The sequence below is a fragment of the Bombus fervidus genome, chromosome 17, assembly GCF_041682495.2.
Source record: "Bombus fervidus isolate BK054 chromosome 17, iyBomFerv1, whole genome shotgun sequence".
In the NCBI taxonomy this organism is placed as follows: domain Eukaryota; kingdom Metazoa; phylum Arthropoda; class Insecta; order Hymenoptera; family Apidae; genus Bombus; species Bombus fervidus.
The window spans coordinates 6312581-6336607 of record NC_091533.1 but is presented as its reverse complement, the minus strand read 5'-3'; the positions used below and the strand labels follow the sequence as shown (position 1 = coordinate 6336607).

The 24027-nt window shown below is 35.7% G+C and overlaps 1 protein-coding gene and 1 long non-coding RNA gene across 5 annotated transcripts in view; one reads left to right on the top strand and one right to left on the bottom strand.

Annotated features, from left to right (window-relative positions):
* Positions 1–23985, bottom strand: part of Nfat (nuclear factor of activated T cells 3) — a 56985-nt gene extending 33000 nt beyond the window's left edge. The window contains exon 1 of one of the 2 annotated variants that reach the window (XM_072020137.1): positions 23663–23985. In XM_072020137.1, coding sequence (XP_071876238.1) covers positions 23663–23689 — 27 coding nt within the window. In that variant the 5' untranslated portion in view covers positions 23690–23985. The remainder of the gene's footprint in view (positions 1–23662) is intronic. The other variant, XM_072020130.1, reaches the window with a different exon arrangement.
* LOC139996083 (uncharacterized) lies at positions 636–9735 on the top strand. Of its 3 annotated transcripts, none has more exons than XR_011802128.1 (3): positions 636–785; positions 9187–9429; positions 9516–9735. It is a non-coding gene; the product is annotated as an uncharacterized lncRNA (long non-coding RNA). The 3 variants fall into 3 exon arrangements; XR_011802127.1 differs by lacking the exon at positions 636–785 and adding an exon at positions 4545–4767; XR_011802126.1 differs by lacking the exon at positions 636–785 and having other exon boundaries at positions 8780–9429.
* Positions 23986–24027: the final 42 nt, after the last annotated feature.

Sequence of the window (24027 nt, the reverse complement as noted above, 5' to 3'; positions counted from 1 at the left end):
TTCGCGTTCACTCGAACGAGTCATCGAAGAGTAGTGTGTATGTGCGATTGTTCAGAGGCTCGGCAAATGACAGCGCGAAGATCGCCGTCTTGCTCGAGGAAGCACGGCTGAACATGATTAGATAATCGGCAGGCTGACGCGATCAATTAGTGTGCAGACATAAACGCGGCACAATTTCTGGCATCGATCGTGACGTCAAGGAACTCGACACCCGCTGTAATACCCACGACAAAGACAAAACACGTAAGAACTAACAGCTGGTTACCTGTACAGGTGTAAACGATACGAAGGACGATGATAATAAAGTTAATATTTCTGATTAAATGATCAAATGAGTAATTTTCTAATTATATCTCACAACTTATATAAATTTATCGAGGGACAACAGATTCATTGATTGTTCCTATTTTTTTATAATTTCTCGATCAAGCAATAGGTTATCACGTGTAAATAAGCGAATTTAATCGGTCGTTTAACCTTCACGCTATGTAATTAATTTTCTCAACTGCTGTTGAAAAATATCGATTAATAAAAAAATTCTTCTCTCTTTACTTGTCCTTTCTTAAAAGGTATACCGATCAACTGTGTAAATCGAAAGAGAGGAAAAAAAGCGACGATGTTATACATATTATATTTAAAAATGAGAGCCTTCCATATCAATTTTTTATCTTCGTTTATCAAGCTTTATAGCGAAGGAGAATTTTAAATGGTATAGATTAAGGTCAAAGTCTGCAGCGAACAAGTTTACAATGGCATTCAACTACGTTGTCTAACAATAGATAAAGGTAATAAAACAGGCAGTAGCTGCAAAAAAGTGTAAAACAATGTTCTTCGTGCCATTAAATATTTATGAACGTTCTACGACTTCACACAGAGCAAAACAGCAATAAATTACAGTAGTCTGCTAGGAAAAACTAGTATTACATATCACAACACAAAACGTAGTAAACATACGAAGTCTGCAAAAGTTTAAGTCAATTTGCACTAAATTGATCGTTCAAGTACATACCATTTTTCTCCATAATCGTACATTGTAGTCGAATACAAATCACTAACAAATATCATGCATAGTGATGAAACTGAGAACAGGGAAATACTCGTAAATTCAATTATGTTTATTATGAAAATTTGCATTTTCTTTTTATAACATAGGATCTAAGAATATCCTTGTATTTTAAAACGTTATAGCACAACAGATTTCAGATTCGTTTTTAAGTAATAATTACAAACTAAATTGAATCAAATTTAGTATATTTGCGCGCTCGCTACTATGAATGGAGCTCGGATAAATGTAACTCTGCTATACTACTGCATTGTTATTCCTTGGTTAGGCTGTTACTTGAAAAATCTTTAGAGCGTTGTTCTTCGAACAAAACTCAACGAGTATTACGTGGCAGTTCCCGCAGCCATTATCCTGAATACGACGATTAATCTCATAATCCGATCGTTACGAGCGATTAGAGCGATTATACCGGTGCGTAATATACATGAGACGAGACGCGTATGCTGTGTTTACTCGCAACGATACGATTTTCAGAGTAGCCCTATATTTTTACCCACCCAAATTGCATAACACCCGTGTTGTTGTTACTCGAATATCAAACGTTTATATTAATTGAAGTCTCTTCTGTTTGTCTGTTCAGCGTTTCGCACCCGCGATTCGCGATATAAATATCGTATTTATAGCGTGAGTGGTGCATGGACACTTGGAATAGACAAACTCTATTAATAACGAGCCACAAGATAAAATATTTCCGAGTAATATTATTCGAGCGATGCTTCGTACAAAATGCTTAATCGGTGATTACTAATAAGTTGTTGTGACAAATCCGTGAAAAAAAACCGCGTCAAACGGTCAAACGATTGCATAATAAGTGGCTTGAACGATACTATACAATAAAATTTTTTACATTAATTTTGGTACTCTTCTGTTACGATATGCCATAAACGAAAACCATCATGAGAATGATACAAGTCCATTTTTACTGAATTTATTGATTTTGTTGATAGAAAGATATTTGAGTAAATCACATATTTAATTCCAAAATCAAACAAAAAGGCAGGTTCGATGTGCGATTGTTTCGCTATTTATTAAATTTTAAAATTATTTTTCTAAAGGGCGTGAAATGTAATTTATTAGATTTTCATTGGTTGTTTCTTCGTAAATTTGAAAATAAAATATTAGATCGTCGAAAAGTTTCTTTCGCTTTATAAAGAAATAATGGATGCACAACATTTTTCGTTTTATATTATTTTGTCGAATTACGTATGATCCATTTTGTTCTATCGGTATAAATATATATATATAAATAAGATAAAGATTACAACGTTCGACAGATCAGGTTTCATGTTTGTATAAAGATGCGTTGTTGTAAAAGACGTGTCTGTAAAAGAAAGACAACTTTTCGGACAACCTAATACTTATCGCCATTTGAATTTTCGAAAGAAAATCTCTATTTGTTATTCGCTGCACTTTACGATCGTATAACAAGACGCAAAGTCGAATCACGATCGGATATCCTCGTATGCAAATGAAAAAATATTAATACAATGCGCAACAGTTCAACTATTGAAACAGATACTGACTATGTAGATACAATGAAGTCCAACGTACACTGGACGCAGAAACGTGTTTGTCTGTTTCTGTCGACATGTTCGAGACTTTGTCGATAATCGTAAATAATTGTTTTCAGATAGGACGTTATTTGCGGCATAACTTTAACTTGGTGAAACCGCAGTTGTTTCTATTACTGCTACCATTCCTTTCAGGCGAAAAACGTGTATAGAAGAGCTACGTAAAAAATAAGCCATTTGTCGTTTCCGTAGGTTGTAAAAAGAATTTACAAGAATCTTTTCAAGTTCTCTAGAAAGGCAAGATCTATTATAACGATCATTTAGAGAGATAAAAACACAATTTTTGCATTTTTTTTCTTTCATTTTTACGCTCTCTTATACTCTGTAAGTAAACTAAATCCTTCGTGTGCAACTTTTATTTTATTTATCTACTGTATTAGATTTAAGAAATTACAAAAACGATCTGGATTGTTCATTAATGCATCTACTACAATATACAATTACGATAAAAGTAGAAATTCGAAGAGGAAAGAAATTCAAGCGCAATATAAAATTGGTAATCGGAATACGAAATGGTAGAGTTGTATGAAAAATAAAGGATGTCAGACTAACGCAACATAAGATTTCCGGATTTCCATCCGAAACCGACTCGATCTCGTGACAATGAAACGTGTGCACACGCGCCCACGACCTCGCATGCAAATGCTGTGTAAAAGTCGCGTGCACTCGTGTAAAAGCGTGACGCAAGCGTAAAGCACACGTGAACGTAATGATGTCGAATAAAATTGTCGAATATACACACACTGTCTTGTAACGAAAGCGACGGATTTGAATATAAAAGACTTTGCACTTTTAATGATTTCTTGCGACACATGCGGATTACGCGTTCTCCTTTTGGAATAGAGATTAGCCGTAAATCATTAACAAAAGCCGGTAAATAGCTTATTTCACGTAGGATTATTTGTATACGAATGTGTCAGAAGATTTTAACTAATGGTATTTGTAAAGTAATAGTTTTTCTAATACATTAGTCGGTTAAGGTATTTGTTCAATAAGATCAGATAGTGACTCAGTTCGTTTAGGAAAATAAGATGATTCACGTTTCTATTTCAAACTGTTTTATCTAAATCGATGGTAATTAAAGATAGAGCGTAATAGTTAGTTAGCGATGTTCTACAACGAACTTTATAATTTTCGAAGCAAATACGATAAAACGTTTCTGGTCAGATAGAATGTACACTTAGAGCGTAAGCTTTTTGGCCGGGATAAGATCGACCCCACCCTGCTGTTCGAAGGTCGGGTAAATATTGGAGAAAAGAAAGAAACCTTCAGGACCCTTCGATCGTGCGAAGGAAACAGAAAACTGATCGATATAACCTCGACATCGAGTATCAACTTCAACATACAACAATGATAGTTGAAAATTCAATCCGATAAAGGAGAGAAGCCGATTATAACGTTATAAGCTCCGCTTTATTAAAGTAGAGCTGAATACATGTGCGATAACGATCGTAATAATAACCGCCGATCCAAAAATTCAATTCGATAAAATTTTTGCTTTGAAATTTCTATCGTATTTTCTTAAAAATCAACGTATCCTCGACAACTATTAATTTTCCAATCCAATTCGCCAATCCTATATTCAATCTAAATAAAAGAAACCAATTATAAGCTCGATTCTCCGCAACTTCCATTCTACGAAACCAGGGAGCCCAAATTAACCAACACCATCCTATTAATCAAGAATCCTCAGAGGAATGGTCAAACGCAGAAACGAAACCCGAAAGAAACCATCGCGGAAGCGTCGAATCTAAAACGGAAGGGGTGGTGGATGCACGCGGGGTAGGAAAAGCACGTTCCCGATCCGTAACGAAGCCATAGATCCAAAAGGGGTTGCGATGACGCCAGCACGATCACAGGGACGCGCGAGATTTCGCGCGTGAGTGTGCTCGAAGAGGAACGATCGGCAGTCTCGTTCGGCTCGTTGAACATAAATCTCGTCTCCCAGTGGACGATGACCCGTCGCGCTTATTTATCATCGCTCTTCTCTCTGTTACGGCTTAACACTAATGACAACCCGATATAGTTTCCAACGCAACTTTCACTAATGGCCGGCTGTTTCCATCGAGAATTAACAAAATATCATTTTTTCTATATTCCTAAAGAAACTCCATGATCTTGGATATATAAAAAGTAAGTGGATAGAAATATGTAATAAGCGATATTACAAGCTAAAAAATCTTCGGGGCAGAGAGGATTCGAATTTTTTAACGCCAGTATGACATCACCACTCGTCATAGTATTAACTATGCTTCAACGTTCACCAAAAATGGGACTCGATGACTGTGCACGTATGACACCATCGTCGTCGTTACGCGAGATTAACAACGGAGCAATAGTACTCCGAGCCTTTTACCGAGACAGTATACCACGAACAGTATCAAAAGCGGGATCATCGACTATTAGAATAAACAACTTTTGCATTAAGATCATGCCCAGAATTTGTCATCGACGCATCTGCGTTATTATAATCGTTCGTAGTGTATCTACATGCCTTGTGAACTGCACGAGGTGATAGGATAGCCCATAAATCCGCCAAACGAGTCTGTTTAGCCTGTCAATAATCGTTATCGACACAGTGCTGCCAATAAACGTTTTCAAACGATAAACCGTACGTATTCTTTCGAAATTTTGCTCGCCGATTCAATCGAGCTAATCGAAAACGAGCGATCAGGGCAGATCATGAACGCTTCGACCGAAAGCAGTTGATTTGAAAGCGAATTATTTTGCTATTGATATCTTGCAACTGAATTAAACACGGAACGAAAGAGATTTCTCGTTATAATAAATTCCTTTCTTTCCTTTCTGTTCTCTGACTCTGTATGGTACGATGAAAATTAATCGATTAATTAATTTATTTTGTTAGATCGCAGAAGGCTAGTATATTTCCCTTCCTTTTTCTTAAATTTAACGCAATGGTATATGGCACTGATTAAGCTGATGTAACGCGAATTTTATTGCTTAATTAATTTCAGTACCTACGTTACGTGGTTGAGAATTTCTGTTATATTAAAAAGGAGCTAGTACATTTTTCGTTCGTTTCGTTTCTTTAAATTTAGCACAGTTGGATGTGGCAGTTATGAAAAGCGGCTCGGATTCTCGACGAATCACTGTCGAAAATCTGTCACAAGCCCCCAGGCAGAGAAAACTGATATGCCACTCATTGTTCACCGAATATCAGTCTGAAAAGAGTTCTCGCCGCGGTTGTATAACGCCACGGCAGATAATCCCGCCACTGCTATCTTTTCGCAAATAGCAATAGCGATTACCTGAATTACAGTTCGTGTGTCGCGGTGATGACATTTATTGGGCTCTTGTATATTAGCTATAAAATATATTCAAGAAAGTAGTACAGCTTCAAACAACTTCAGGAAAGTACTCCAATTTCAAACAACTTTATGACAAAATACGCAATAACTTCAATTATTTGAACTACTTCGTTCTAATTTGCATTTTAATGAATATCTAACTATACCAATTATTTCTTAGAAAATACATTATTGATCAAGCTGTCAATAAATAACGTGAACACTCGATATGTCATCTGTATACTTGACAAAAAAGTCTCTTAATCGATCAACCTTAGCAAGTAAATTAAAACTGCCTTGTCACCTTTCCTATTTGGTAAAACGTGTTCCTCGACGATTCCTGAAAAACTTTCGTACATTATAATATCGTTTAAAATAAATTAAACGGATAGAAAAGCCAACAAATACAGAGTGCAAAGATCGCAAGTGTTCCATGTTACGCAATAGCGAGCATTTAATTATAAAATCCTTTCAAAATAATTTTTCGATATCCCTAAGCTTGGTAATTCTTTTTTATGACTAAAAAATTTTTTTAATACGAATTAAAGAAAATAAAGAAGCAATGATTTCCATATTGTTCGAAGGCGAGCGTACGTCGGCCTCTCTGTTTCGTCGACGCATCAGCCGCGGAAACAATAAATAATCGAGGCAAAATTATTACGGGTCATTCGCTCAGGCTTCTTGATCCGTACGAGCGTTAAATAGTCGCGCTTTTCTCGAACTGGACTCCAGAGGATTTATCGTTAGGTGGAACGGCCTGCTATCGCTCCGCGGTTCTCACACTGTCGCGCGTTCATCGAAGCTCGCGAGCTTCGCTGATAACGAAAACAATAGTCCGCGGAACAGATAGTGATATTCTCTTTCTCAGTCTTTCAGACCGCATATTGGATTCTTGGCAAGCGCTAAAATTACTTCGTGTTGAATCGAAATGACCCAAAAGGTCGATCAATCGCTCGACTTCGACGCGGACTTTACTTTTCCCCTTTTTCGCGATCTTCTACTTGGCGAAGTTCTTTCTCCCTAACTTTTCTATGCTATCTTTTTAAATTAATTTTCATGTGAAACCACACAGATCGATATTAAGATTGAAAAGTAACAAAAACTCAGAAATTTAAGTTACAAAATAATTAACATAGTGAACTTCTAGAAATAAAAATTACAGGTCTGCGACTGATTAACTACGAAAGTTTTGAGGATCAGCAATCGTTTGCAAATACTTTGAATCTTAGATTTCCGAAGTATATTTTCTTCGTGAACTGAGTTTGAACAAATCAAGGGACGTGCATTTATTACATTGTGACGTTGATAAATTCACAAGTTCATCATGATCTATCGTTTTTCTAGAAAATAATTAATAAAGTGACAAAGCAACAAGTTCTGCAATCAATTAATCTTCGTGTTTTCGCGAAACTCTGCAGGGATCTCACCTTTCACCTGTGATACTCGAACACCGAGCTAACAGAGAATCCTATCGACTTTTTTCCTGTCATTTGATCGAAGAATGCGCGTTGCCTTTTAGCAAGTCAAAGTACTCTGACTAATTACCAGAATCATATTTTACTTATTTCTACAATATCGTATAAGTTATACGAACGATACGAGCTATGTACATGATTTACACGCCATTAGTTGCCAGCGTTTTTCTCGTTAACGATACGAGAAAAAATGAAAAAGGAAAAACACGAATATGAATTACATATTCACTATAATATCTTTCTCGCAAGTGCAAAAATGCGTGTACGTTTTGCAGCTGCGTTACGTTTTTTTTTAATGGAAATCCCCTTTTTTTTTCATACATCGAATCCTTTCGCTATTCTACGAAGAACGTATTAGGGTAACATGGTCGAAGAACGATTAGTTTAAAAGACTTTTAACTACAATTTTGTAAGAATATCATATGGAAAATGAGAAAAGACGTAACACAGTACTCTTGTATTTATATTTCCTTTGTGTTACATATGATAAATTCTATAAAATTTAAATTAAAATATCTTTTAAACTAGCCAGTTTTCCAACAAGTTACCTTAATAACTTCTCTTTTTGTAGAATGACAAAAGTCATTAAAAAAAAAAAAAAAAAAAGAAAAATAGCGCAGCTACAAAAGACACGTGCATTTTTGCACTTGCAAAAAAGATATCATAGTGAATATGCAGTTCACTTTGAGCCATTTGTATATTTGCACCTTCATGTATTTTTTATGCTTATCGCTTATGAGAAAAACGCTGGGAACTTACATCGCGACCATCTAATTAATCCCAACATACAAGAAGAATTTTTTGTTACATTTTCCACAAATATATTCTTTTTCCTTTACCTGGGATTTATTATGCAATAAATGAAATATACGAATATTAGCTGGTAAACGTATGTTGGATAATGTGATGGCACAGAAATTATAAAATAAAATTAGGTTCTTTTCCGAGGGACGACAAGTATTAGGTTGTCGTGAGAGTGTTTTTCTTTCGCAAACGTATCTTTACAACAGTGTACCTTCGTACAAACGTGAAACCAAGTGTTTGAAATATCGCGGTGTTTATCTCGACAGAAGAAAATGGATCGTACGTAATTCGACAAAATGATATAAAACAAACAATGTTGTGCATCTATTATTACCTCATAAAACGGAAGAAACTTATCGGACAACCTAATAACGTGGAATAAATTAGAATTATTCTCTTTAAATAAGAAAGCGAAATTTATCCTACGATTCGAGTTATAATATTCAAGTAAATTACAAGCATCTAATTAAATTAAAAGCAGAAAAATAAAGAAGAACAAGACACGTAGATAACTCTCTTCGCTCGTTTCTGGCGCGTATTATTTCGTAAGCATCGGATTGTTTTCTGGTAGCGCCGGAGAAAAATTCGCAATTAAACGTGTAATCATGCCACGTTAAGTTATTTCCGCCTTGAACGCAACTTAATTGCCCGCGATAATGGATTCGACGATCGTTGTTGCAATCGTTCCAAGAAACATCATTCTGTTGCAAGATTTTCGACGCGCGCCGATGCGATTCAACCGGAAAACGACTTATCGATCGTTTTTCACTGTTTTCATTTCGAAATATTCGATTCATCGTTGAGTGTTCCGCGCCCAACATCTTTACGTTTGCATAAGTTATCGGCGAAACGAGACGGTGCAAATAGAGATTAACGGTCGCGAACAGAAGTCACGTGTGAGACTAGAAAAGCAGCAGTGTCGGCGTCGTTAGTATTAGTTATTATCTGCCGACCTTCTTTCGCAGAGAACGCTGTCATCCAACCACACTTCCGATCCCACTAACTGCAAACTCAAAGAACATTTCGATGATTCTTCTTCATTTTACCAAGCTGATATCTATGCAGGAAATACATTCGATGAGAAACGAGAACTCGTTTAATTAATTGCGGACTCAAAGTACATTTTGATGATTCTTCGATGATGCGACGAAGCAATAATATTCGAGCTGAGACAAGTGGAAAAATAATAGATCGAAATATATGTGTATGTAAGTAGCTGCATGATTTTATTTGATATTTAAAGAAAGCAACAATTTTTCTATGTTTAATCCACGTCCATTTCTCATTCTTCCAGTTTAGTATATTAACTCTGTAACATAATACGATATTCCATGGCCAGAATAAAGCCAGACAGACTAATTATCATGGATACTAATTTAATAACTGTACAATAATAGGTAGACTGTAAATGTTTATGGAAAACACGAAGGTGCAAAACTGTACGCAACATGCAAGGATATAGAAACTATGTAAAGTAAAATAAGCTTAAAATAAAATGAAGTATGTAAAATAAACTTGTTACAATATGTGTAATGTATATACTTGTCCTTGTTTTAATTCCAAGATCTCGTAACCTTCTGATTTGTCTTTCTTAATTCTTTTTATCAACTCATCTGATCTTTATTGATTTTTAACACGCTGATTATAAAACGGTCCAATTAACGAGTTAATTTGATTTTCGTTACATATATAAAATCACCGATTCATCAAGACACTTTTGAACCGTAATTCGCTGTAGTTCCATTTAACTTGGAAAACATCGATCCTTCCACTGCTGTTATTCTATACGCACGATATACGGGTACATACCTGATCTATCGTCATCTAAAGGTAACATCTCGCCAGTGCTACGTCTATACGTACCTGAACTATCACACGACAACGATTCGCTATATGAAGTTATAAGACGGAGTGCCCACCTGCCAATCAAACGAAACACACGACACGTGATTCAAGGACCGTGTAAAAATAACAAAAAAAGCGATTTTTGGATAAGCACGATGCAGAGCAGATTAACCCTAGTGTTCGGAGCAAGTGAAGCGAAATGAGATTACTTTTTCGTACGTTCAAACTCATCGAAGCAAAATTAATTAAGCAATGCGATAACATCCATTAATTCCCGGCAACCTGTCGTCTGAATTCGCAAATACATTCAGGAATCTACGTAAAGTAGATGGGACCGAAATGAAACTACCAATAAGCGTTCGTAGTTCGCTAGGAACGATTTATGACAGTCTGCCAAAAGACATTTTGGCCACCATCCATAGCAAGTAACCAGCCAAGGGGTTGTTTGATAGTACGGCAACTTCGAGAATTGAGACAGTCGTACGATAGTTAATTAGATTTTGTATAAAAAATGTTGGTGCCACACCAACAGCGTGAATGCGATGTATTTATTTATTAAAATGTAATTAGTTAATTTTGTAATTGTAATTTATTAGCGTATATTTATGAATCGTACGTACCTATTTAATAATTAGTATAATAATATTACCCATTTAATAATAATAATAATAATGGATCTGTCAATTTTTGATAAAAATGTGTAGAAAGAATCTCGAAGCCGAGGTTTTGTCACATCGATAATGAAAACACCATCGAAAGCTGATCAATGTCGAAACATCCCCTGATCGTAAATTAACAGCCAGCAATACATTTAAACGTGTTTCGTAATCATTCCCAGGCCAGAAGCTCATCGCGTCGATTTATTACGACACGTTAACGGACTTTATGTTATGTAAAATGTTAATTAATACACGACCGGTGCACGATACACTCGTTGCTTCTTTTAACAGGCCAAGACTAAAAAAAGCCACGTGTTTCTCGATGGATCAATGTTCGAGAACAAAGCTTCTCTATATTCAGAATCTATGTTTGAACGTTTGAATAATATCTCGTAGTATTTGAATACTTGACCGAAGAAATTAGACCCTTTTGATCGAAAGGGAAGGCACCTCTACCTTCTTCGTGCAAATATTTGCCAAGCAAATTTGAGAATTTTTTATCCGATTATCGAAAGTCTACAAAGTATACTTCTTCGACAATTTTAGAATCCAGATGTTCGATATGGATCAGAAACAGATCTATGTTTGCCTCTAAAAATCTTTAATTTCAGAATTGGCAATGTAGTAGAGCCTCGCTTATCTCAACACCCGTTATAAACGTCTATTATTACGCGAATGTAATATATGCCAGTAACGAATGTCTTTATTCAAATGTATACCGTTTCTTTATCAGATATACTCTTTTTCTTTCGTTCGATTGAGTAAATTCTGATTACATGAATTTCTTTCCAACTATCGAAACAAAATACGACGTAATTAAAAAAAAAACCCGGAAGTGACATAAGCGCGACAAAATTAGTAAAAACACAGAATGTTGAAAAAGCCATAATCGCAAATATTAGAAAACAAGAACACGATATCAAAAATTATCTAAAGCACGTAGATTCTCGGCAGATGCTGGCAACGGTAGGAAAACCTTAAATATACCGATGTAACGAAATGGTTTCATTGCGATAAAGACGATAATAATGACGATTTTATACAAGTGCAAACAGCAAACGAAAATGCTGATGGAGAAGCGCCTTGTTACGTCGAGGCACTCGTGGCATTTGAAAAACAGCTTGGATGGTTCGAAGTATGACAAGAATGTAACTCCGTGCACTTGCCTATGTTGACAAAATTATGTAACTTAGCAATCAAAAAGATATTGGATATGTAAATATTTAAGGAATCTATCGATTAATCTTAATCTGTATTCGAATAAATGGAATTTCGATTCAGAAAAATGATTGTTCTATTATTCGAAAATTTCATTGTCCCAATAGTATTGTCTGTCTACTAGTTTACATAAGGTGGACTCTATTATAATTAACGATAGAGCTGATAACGCGATGTACCTTGAATTTTCGAAAAGAGTTTCTTTTGCATCGAACTTTTGCTCGACTCGAAATAAATTTTTCTACCTGGCACAGGTAGCGTTTCGAAACGATATTGAAAACGACCTTGAGATTGCTATACTTTTGTCGTTTAATGCTTCCTTCGACGTCAATCGTATATAGGAGAGTCGGTGACCCAGGTCTATCACAGTCAATGGTAAGCACCGTCTCGTCAGACGTCTTATCGCACTTGGTAGACAATTATTCTTAAGACTGGGATATGTTAACGACCTTGACGATCGATTAGGAACGAATTTCTATTAACTACCACGCAGTTTATTCCCGTTATCGTCGTTTTCCTATTCAGAATCGTTACAATGTTGCGACGTCTGTCGAATTATCAGCACGAATGTTGTTATGTTTCAGGTATTCTTAATGGATCTAGTCACGCGGCTATCGAGTTGATGTCTGTTTTTTGACGAATCTAATTCCTCTTATTACTAGTAAGCCATGCTAATTTCTGCAGTCTTTATTGTATCTGATTTGAAGGCCATGTATATATCTCTATATAGAGTGAACCACGTAACTGGACCCGGCTGTAGCTCTGATTTCGTCGAGGACGGAGGAAAAATATACATAGAAAAATTGAATAGCACGATAAGATCCATGTTCGCGGGTTTTACTCGCTTTTTTTAGTATGCTTCGATATACCGGAAAAGTATAATTCCACTCCTTTTTCTAAATGCAACTCTATAATTTTCTATTAACCGTTGGGTCGAAAAATATTTACATTAAAAGGTATTTTAATTGCAGTTTTGTAGAACTTAGCGTGTGATAAACAAGGACAAACGTAAAGTGTTTATATTTTTCTTGTATTTTATATAATAAATTTGCTGAAACGAAAATCAAATGTATTTTAAACTAGGCATTATTCGATCCAAGTAGCTTAATACTTTTTCCTAGAGAATTGAAAGATGCATCGAATGGTTAATAACAAGTTATAGAGTTCCATTTAAAAAGAACTTTCCCCGTGCGTGCTAAATCGTTGCATAATAAAAAACAAGAGTAGCTACGAACATAAATCTTAGCATGCCATTCAATTTTTCTCTCTGCAAATTCTTTTTATTTTCAACGAAATCCTAGCTACAACCCGGTCCAATGGTTCGCCCTGTATATTTCAGATATTATACAAATATACTTGGACATATATATTACATACCATGATGTTTGTATAAATCACACGTCTTTTGTTAAAAATAGCAGCTAATGGATTTTCTTCTGTTCTGTAGACTTCAAAAGATCGAACGTGAAAATACAAATGCGTCGCAGACACAGTGATGCAAAAATTGTATCAACTGTTCCTTCGTATTCTCCTAATTTACAATCAAGAAAAAGATCCTTGAACGAGTTAACATTTATTAATGTTGTTAAATAGCAATACCTGTGAATCACTCTGCTTATCCTACCTTTTATCCTTTGCCTCTCGCTGTTCCCATATCCAATTATCTTCATACATATGTATAACTGTTACTACGATGACATCGCAAAATATCTCTAAGATCGAAACGACAGACACGTGTCGAAATTAACGTGGACGTTAAATCACGGAAGTATAAGAAGCAACAAAAATCGACTTTCGACGATTCCAAACGACGAGCTTTCCAAACCAAACGCGTTAACATCGAATGCCGAGGCACTCGAAAATCTTGAAAATCTACTCGGCCACTTAACCTTACAGGAATTCAGCCAGCCCATTAATTTCAGGGAACCAATGTCTCGGTGCGAGTGCTTTATAGCATACTTAAATCATCGTCTCGCATTAAAAGTTAGCTTTACTAGGATTTTCGATAAATACTAAATAATATATATTAGATAATTATAATTTTCATTTACCTGTATTATTGAATATTCTATGACGTTTCTATATGTACGAATAACTGCTTTTGTGCATGTTGGAATTGATTTTATAAGATTTTTGCATTCCATTTCTGATAATTTTATTGCTTCTCGGATCTCCTCGTTTTTTGGTTGCTTTCTAAGTTTCTCCGCGTCGTTCGTAAAATTTTTAGCACCAAAAAATTCGTGTACAAAGAAATATAAAAAATTGTTCAACGTACGAGAGAGACAGATATCGACTTGTTACAAGAGAAAGGGTTCTAAACGCGATGACAATGACGATACAAGCATCGAAATTAAAACACGATGTAGTCGCTCGACAGAAGTACGAATCGGCTTCATTTATAGCAAATTAAATCGAACGAGCACTTCAATAATTCACTTCGCATTTATCAAGCAAAATCGTCGCTCTATTAATTAATGTCTAAGGAGAATCGAAAAAGATACGCTCTAAGCGTTGCCTGCTGCCGAAGCGCCAGAAAAACTCGAGTCTTTTTAACGACTGCAATTGGCCTTATTAATCCGAGTCAAGCACATACTTTGACCACGACCCATCTTCATCTCTGTCTCGACGATCCGTTGTTGCCTTACGACGAAAATGCGTCGCGGCGAAACGTTTTGCTTCTGGCTAATCTTGTGTAACAAGTTACATGACACGGCGTAAATTTTTTATCAGTCAGCCGAACGATGGTTATGCGAAGAGCTGACAACCATAATAGTGTAGGTTGGTAGACTGTTATTTTTTTAATAAAATAGCATTCCCTCTCCGAATCCCGTTACGTAGAAATTAAATGAATGGCAAAAAAAAATAAAAAATAAAAAAAAGAAGGAATACGCAAATTATCTGGCGTATTAATATCTTTCGAACGTCTGATTGCATAACCGCGAAAGAAGAGTGTATACTGGTTAAGTCTTGATAGAAAGGTCGGTGCATCGAAGTCTAAGTTTTGGAGCAACATTTAACAGTATTATTCAGTTTGATATAATAAGAACGTAGCCATTAAGCAATGTCGTATTTCATTCGCGTTGTTCATTCTCCTTCGTTCAGAAGCGTAACCCCTAATTGCTTCAAATATGCTGTTACAAAGTGTTATATACGTTACGTATGTATGTGCATATATAATATAATACAACATAATCAAATAAAATATATATTTAAAAGACTTGACTATGCAACACCGAATCTGTGCATTTTGATTATTTTCGCCTTTGCATTATTTCGATATACTCGTTATTAGGTCTTCGATACTTAAAAACTGATAACTACATCTAGCATTATGACACACAGAATTAAATTCTCTAAATTCTAGCGCGTGTTAATTACATTCGATTCCTTTCCATAAATTAGAAATTCCAGTGTCGGTATAATATCTAATATTTGCGATGGAAATTAAGAACAGTGAAAATTATGTAGAATTATCGATACCCGCAAAAGATTCGGCGATTTAATTAAAATAATTTTGGTTAACACTCGAACGGAACGAAAGCGGAAAGCGATCTTTCGAGGTAGTCCGAGCGAAGTCGCCGTTCGAATAACACCGGTGCCCGAGGACATTATGATATTTCATATTTTCTCTTTGCTCGAAGCATGAATTTCAAGAAGGTAGCGACAAGGTCGATCGAAACGCGCTGTGCGAATACGAAAGAGGAACACGAAGGGTGAGTTGATCGTTCATGAACAACGCGAAACTGGTTTTCCCCAGTAACTACCGATTCCTCTCGGATTAAAGGGGCCACTAACGTCTTGTATCGCACGAAAGAAGTCTATTATTATCAGACTTTCCTGATTGAAGTAGAAAAAACAAGCTGGAAACCGCAAATGAGCTTAACTTCCGCTTTGTACTCGATGGATATCGTAGAAACTGATTTAGCTACATAAATATGAAGCTGAATATTCATATGACATATATACGAATCAAAAGGCAAATGCATTCCTGCTGCTTCACGACGTGCGAAATTTTGGCGAGTCCGTGAAACGCGCTTAGTATTTTCGCCGAAGACTTTGAGATCCGGCCAGATGTAAAAAAGCTGAGCAAAATCCGTTTGAATTCGAGGGTTGCTATATATACGTGCTATGTGTTTAGTTTATCGCGAATCGCGTTATTAATCTCACAATAAAAGTTCAAATAGATCGCGGATCCCCTTTAGCCCACGGATCGATGCGTTATCAATGGAATTTAACCCTGTGGGAATCGCAGTTGATCTGACAGATATATAGGTAGATACATGTAAAATCTTTTTATACCCACTTGTATTTTTAGAGAGACACGTTTTAAAATTTACTGACAGAGGATAGCTCGTGATATGAGTAGACTGCAAATGTTTATGTAAATTTATATTTTTACGAGTGTACATAGACACAGAGAGTAATAGAGCATAACCATAGAATACAAATGAATGATAGAACAATCTAAATAAAGATTCGTGATTAGCGAGAAATATCACATAGACAGATGGAGAAATCCTATTATATCAACTATTCATCCGTATGTTTACGTAATCAGTATATATGTAATATACGTATTTTGCACATATAGTTATCATACAACTATATTATATGGCTAGCTAAAAGCGTCCAATGCATACAAGAAATTCCACCTTGAAATTCCCCTTGCATCGCGTACTTCGCCAGGAACCTCTCGTTTGATGGGAACGAGTATAATTTAATCGTCGCGTCGATTCGTTATTATTCGTAAATCTCGCATGAATAACGTCGGCGTAACATCGATTTCTTATAAAAACTCACGATAACATCGATCGACGGTCGATTGAGCCGAGGAAAAATATATGCATCTCGAGCAGCATTACGCGTGTCTAATTGCAAAAACAGGAAGAAGAAGGAAATTGATTGGTCTTGGGTATATGTAAATAAACACAAAAACCAAATCATCTCACGATCCAACGGAGCTCGCTTGTGACGCAAATCTACCCCCCTGGTGGCATTCTCGCGATGATTTCATGCACATTCGCGATTTATTCGATATATTCTATGAGCTTAGGCGAGTGGCGGCGAGACGACGTATCGCGAGAACCGGTCTCCTCGTTCGACCGCGATTACTGACACATTCTTCGTTCGTGCAATATTTTATGAACGAACGTGCTTTCCGTCGCGACAACGGTAGCCAGGCTCGTGCGAAAAGGCGAGGGAAAGAATCGCACCGGTTTCCTGATAATCGGTTCAATGCGCTGAAAACCGAGAAAAATTCGAAACGTTACATAAGCGATCACGCTCCGTTCGCAAACATGCCCACAAAGTCGATCGATCTCATTGGACTGCGACATATGGAATGTCTGTTTTTTAGGTCACGTTGAATGATAACTTTATCGGTTTTAGCGATCGTACGCTGGAATCGAAACATTTTCGTCAATGAGTCGCAAAATTACGGACTGTCTCGAGGAACTTATCGAATTTTTATATTTTATACGCTTCTGGATGTACAGTGAGTCACGAAAGTACTCGAGTACTTGTAGAATCCTTTTATGAATATACTGCGTGCATTATGAACGTGTTGCGAGTTATGTGCAACTTTTTGAAACTACGTTAGCACTATAATAATATCACGAATATGTTAGTCCAGTTTGAAAGAGATCTAGTAGAATGTATAGAAGTTATGAAACGTTAACCAGAGGAAATTACAATAATATTATAGAAATCATAGATATATTTTATAAATATTCATTTTAAACTTCTAATTAGTACATTAGTAAGGTGGTTTCGTTGGAAAATAATATAGAAATATTTGAATAATCTCTGTCAAATTGGTATATATTTGTACTAATGTAACTGCTATCTACATTGTTCCATTTATTTCAGATTTTACCGATATAATCGAGACAATCTATCGTTACAACGATAATGAAGTTTGAAAATGTTTTATTTAACACGCATAATATATCCGTCATAGATCCCTATCGCAAATAATAACAAATATCGATATAATTATATCACTCGCTATATCATTCCTCTCTCTCTATTTTTTAACGCGTTGATCTTGAATTTTTGAGAAATGAACGTTTACACGTTTAGCATATCTTGCAGAACTAACGTAGATAACGTTCACGTGTTATCACACCATGCACAAAGCGTGGTAAAGCAACTAATTGATGCGAATACTATAAAACCGCGTGAGAATCGCCTTGCGATTATTCGAGGAAAAAGTAAGTTTCTTCTGTTTGAAGTTAGAATGCCAATTGTTCTCGAAAGGACTCGAATCGATAGTTAGCGTTATATAACATTCTCTTGATAAATGCGTATACCAGAATCCGATGATGTTCGAAAATTGACTGGCAAATAGATAGTATATTGAGAAGCAACAGACTATTTAGATTAAGTTGGAAAAATAGATGAGAAATAAGAAGAGACGAAAAGTTCGGATTGAAAGTCGCGCGATGCATCAGTATAATTCAAACGTTGATAATACAACGATGATATCAACACTGGTTACGTAACTGGTTTCGCGATACTTGCGATTTAACGAGGGGAAAATCGCATTTTAAATGGACTCGATATGTTTGAATATTATTAAACAAATGATAGTATTTTTTACATTAACCGACGAATATATTAAACGTAAGTGGACAAAGAAAAAAAGGATTTTATCGAAATTCGAACGCGTTTCTCATGACGAATGTGCATACAGATATGCCGCAGTCTATGCGTCAATTAATTCGATAGCACGATTTTCCTGCTAAATGTAACCCCTGGGATAAACCATGACGAGGGCGATAGTATCTAAAGAGGTGGCGTCGGGCGCCACGGCGCCAGTCGTCCCTCTGTGGTCAGGCAGAAATTGTAGGCCAAATGAAATGCAGTGGACAACCAAGAGAAAAAAAATAGAGGAGTCCGATCGTACTGGTCTCTCGAGTGAATTTCCAATTGGAAACTCCAATTGGAATCTAACTCTTTTATTGTTACGTAATGAATTTTTATGTGCCTATGGGAAATTTGAAGATACAAAAATGCAGAGAATACGCGTGATATGTAAAAATATATAAAAATGTCCAAAGTATAGTACTCTCTATAATATTCAGTAAATAAATAAGTCTCACTTATTTTACAGAAGATTACAAAAGTGAATATTTTTTCAACTGTATGATGTCACCTATATAAATATTTTATTATCGTTATTATTAGATACGAATGTTTTAAGAGCATACCGACATGTAGAACTAAAATAGAATGTTTCTACCAAAGAAAATTGATAATACTGCAAACCTATCAATATGTATAGAGGACATAAATAGTTGGTATATCTAAAGTAGCATATCTAGTAAGAAAGTACGAAGGAAGCGGCTTGACCGAGAATTGAGAATGGGAAAGGCTGCATCGGGCGAGAAGGTGGCACCGCCATAAATTGTTAAGATCAGTGTAGATTGACGGTGATTGAGACTAGATTACAAAGACCTTGAGTCGCTTAACACCCGACGCTGGATTCATTGACCGTTATTCCTCCGAGAAATTTTGCCGAGGCTCGGCTAAAAACACAAAACGATCCTGGCCAGGTCCTTGACAACTTTTAGGCATATGATAATTTGCCGGCGTGTGCATTCGCATCCAAATATCCGAATTAAGTCTCTCCAACTCCTCGAACAAAAATATTGAGATACCAGACTGATAAAGTAATTCGACAAAAAAGGACATAAGTAGTAAGAAAAAAAGATGGATAAAAAGGGAAAGAAGAAAATAAGGAAAAAGGGGATGATAATTTTGCTGATCTTTAACCGTATTAGAGCGTTTCAAAGTCTTTTCGAAAGTCTTCGCTTTGCATTTCTGCGCGAATTTTATTTCTAAAAGAAGACGCAAAGACTTTTGGAACGTTCTAATAGAAATCTTTCATAGAATAGAAAGTAATAGGATGATCGTTGCAGCAAGAAAAGTATGCAACACAAGTAAGCCGTTGCATCAGTACACATCGATAAAACGATTATTATTATTCAAATGGGTCTGCATCAATATTAAAACGCTCGTTTAGATTCACTGTGCTAGCCGCGGTTCGTTCGTTGCCATCAATTAAACGAGTACACCGAAGCCAATGCGTTCGTAGAACTTTGGACAATTTTGATAAGGACCCAATTGATTTATTTCCCTTACGTTCAATGTTCTTTGATTAATCTTGTTGCACGGTGTATTAACAACAACATATAGCAGCGCATATGTAGTGTTAACCGAGGTAAACACTCGACGATGAAGCAATCAATGTTTAGCATTGCTTATATTCAACGATATAAGCAGAATCGACCTTTTTTCGTCCGTTTCAACCAGCGTAGTATAGTATTTATTGTAATCGACATTCATTCATTATTACCGCATATTTTATACTGTTTATCGTGTTATAAATTAACATACTAATAGTATTACTGCAACGTAATACCGCAATTGGTACACTATATCTTTGAAATTAAATCGCCAAGGATACGTGTTTACTGGGTTCGCGAATAATTATTCTATTCTTTATCTTGTAATATTATGATGTTCACGATATTAAGCAATAATGCTTAATCTCGTTGCAATACTCGGATACTGTTTATTTTCCAATCTTACTTTCGTTCTAACAGAATAAAAGATGGAAATGAAGTGATACACTAAAAATTAGGGAATCTATGAGTAAAAAAAAGACTATATGCAAGAAATTAGAAATCCAAGTGAATTTAAAAATTTTCTGCCGATAAGGAAATACGATTCGAAGATTAAAATAGATACACTAGAACAGTATCGAGTATCTTTTGAAATCAAGTCCGTGAAAATGAGTTTTTTATCGGTAAATATACCTTAAAACTCATAGACAGAGAAAACTAGTTTCACTTCATTTGACCACATGGATACCGTTATCCGATTCGAAAAATACCTGTCGATGATACGTGGACAACTACAGTGGCGTATATTTGACTACTGCGAGGTACAAATTTTACGATGGACGAAGTTTATATAACTACATAAAGCTGATATCGCTATCATATCGGAATAAAAAGAAAAAGAAGATGAATAAATGCTACAACTAGACCATGAAGTTGGTCAATGACCAAGAGATTTCAACGAATAAACCATCATCATTAACTGGTATTATTAAGAAATTAAGTCTTTCAAGGACATGATATCTGGTTAAATATACTTCTAGATATTTCAGACAATCATTGAAATTGTTATCTTGTTCACGAAGATCTGAAATTTTCGAAGTAAACCGAACTAGATAATAACCTACATTCAGAAGAATAAACAGACGATTGTAATTACTGAAAAGAAAGACATATGTATTTTAAAAAGCGTCAGGTCATGTGGCCCATCGAACGTCGTTAACGAATGCGAATAACAATTAGAAGTCTTATCACGGGTCGAGCTCTATATGAACGGTCTTTTATTCTCGCTAAATTTAAAGACGTTCTTTCGTTTTTTTTGCATTTCCTTGGTATTGTACAATAACTGTTAAAAAGAAGAAATTATATAAATCATAAAAAAGAGAAATAACAAATTCATTATTTCTTCTGGTATTATGCTGGTTATTTATATCGAGGATAGGAATAAATTTATATGGGATTTGAATCATAAAATGTTCAGTACATAAAGAGTTAACGTAATTAATAAGAAAAATCAATTTCAATATGAAATAGAAATTAAATGGTCGTTCCAAAACGAACGACAATTTGATGTTCGTGGTATCGACAAACTTGGAAGGATCTCGCAAACTTTCCAATTCACACGTTGTAAAAACCGCATGCCTTAAACTCGATCGATCAAGTTGTAGGTATACGATACGGTATGGAACGGAAAAGCGCAATACGAAGACAGAAATATCGCAAGGTATCGGACGCGAAATCAACTTGATGCGTTCCGCCGGGTTAAAAACATCGATCCGCGTCTTTATCGTCATGGTAACACGTGCACTTATACAATTATCCTTGTGTGAGGCTATTGGATGTATGTTTCCATATGGCATAGTGACGGTATGCATGCACACACTTGTTCATATAAGTGCGCCGATTACGTACAAACGTGTACGTACCTCTCCTCTATTTGTTATCTTACTCTATCTTCCTTGCTCTATTCTTATCACAGCATGCTAAGAATGCATTTTCACGGTTTCACTAACACGCACTTTCCGTGTGACATGCGCGAAACGAACTGGGATCTCGTTCGGAATAGTATTGAAATAATTTTATGATCGAGAATTCCGCTCAATTAAATCTATAAATATCTCGTAAAATTATCCATGTAGTTAAAAGTGTTGAGTCGTAGTACACAAACTACATACATACTATTTTTAGAATACTATTACCGGTATATGTAGTGGCGAACACAAAAATATGATATATTTTCAAGGAGAGTGAAAGCAACTTTTGGTCGAACGCATAATAATATTGTATGAGATTAAAGCAAAACGAGACTATGTCATTAATACGTACATATTAGCAATGCATATTGTACGAGACAGGTTATACATACATATGTACTGGCGTGAATAATATCTAACGATTAATATTGTGAATCTACATATATATACATATCATATATAATAATAGTTATATGGTGCACTCTTTCTAGTAAATCCACGCAATTAAATATTAATTAACGAATACTGTTGTATAAGTGACTAACATTCTTGGAAGCTTGTTTACCTAGAAATAAGAACGTAACATATACAATTCGTTTTCTACAGGAAAAATGTAATTACTTGTAAAATTAATAGCTACGCAGTTAATGTGTAAAAAGGCCAATGTCTGACAAACTCTAACGTGATAATATTCTACGAAGATATGGTGTTTCATTCGAGCGAAGAAAACAACTATTGTTAAATGATAACGACGATATTTCATCGTTAATAACAATGCATGTCAATGCAAGAGACGAAGTTCAGATCCATTGATAATAATCGTATACACATTCGATGTATAGTCAACATTCGCTCCTCATTCTCAAATTCACTTGAATTTGAAACCAAATGATATTACTATCCCATCCCATTATTTAATTCATACCAAGGCCGAGTATTAGGGAAATAACTTAAGTAACAGAAGCAACAGTGAATCATGTTTACTAACACACACCAAAACGAAATGCATTTATACATGCAAGCGTGTGAGGCATCCATATTGAAAACAGTATAACCTCACTAGCTGTTTTGTAGCATGTATTATCCTTGGAAATAATGTATAAAACCACAACATTCTATCTTAATCACGATTACTATTTAACTTAATGATTATTACTTCAACAAATTAGCCGCCATCTTAGTGGAGTAAACTACAAATACACGATTCTCAAAGTGTGTACGCTTTTGTGCATAACTTTGAAACTGACACACTCCAATCACATATTCTATGATTAAATTTCATAACATAATACGAAAGATATTTCTTTACTCCAAAAGATACATATTTTTTAAATACATATTTATCTTGATATTTTATGCTTCAAACGTTTATGCTGCTATGAATTTTTGACACGCAAATAGAAGTATCGTTTACATTGAAGACACTTTTGTTGGAAATTTCTCTTATATTTATTCACTAGGTGTAAGTTAAAATCACGTAATTAATCTTCACATGTTCGGCCATGTTGTGTTGATACCATGGAAAACGATTAGAGGGACCGAGAACGCAGCAGGGCTATCTCGTCGACTGGCAGGCGAACCATTTCGCAAATTTCCTGGTATACCAATCTATCCACTTACCGGCTGTGGCTTTGGTGTTTTTCCCATGATGCCCCCGGTTCTTCTTCTCCGATAATCGGCCCTTCAGTAACATCGTACACGCACTTTATCACGATTTTTATCACTTGTCTTACACTGGCTACGCATTATTATTCACCCACACGGCAGCCATTTGCCCTCTACCTACTCAGCTATAAAGCCTGCCTCGACGTTTCGTTTAGCCTTTGGCTTTCGGCCATTCGACAGCCTATGACGTCATGTAGATCTTGGTGACGTACCTATGCTTTCCTTATATTTGGAACGTTCGATTCTAAAATTATAAAGCTATGACAAAATTGTAAGCAATTTGTTACGTGTAATATCTTATACTAGACTAGCTAACGCTT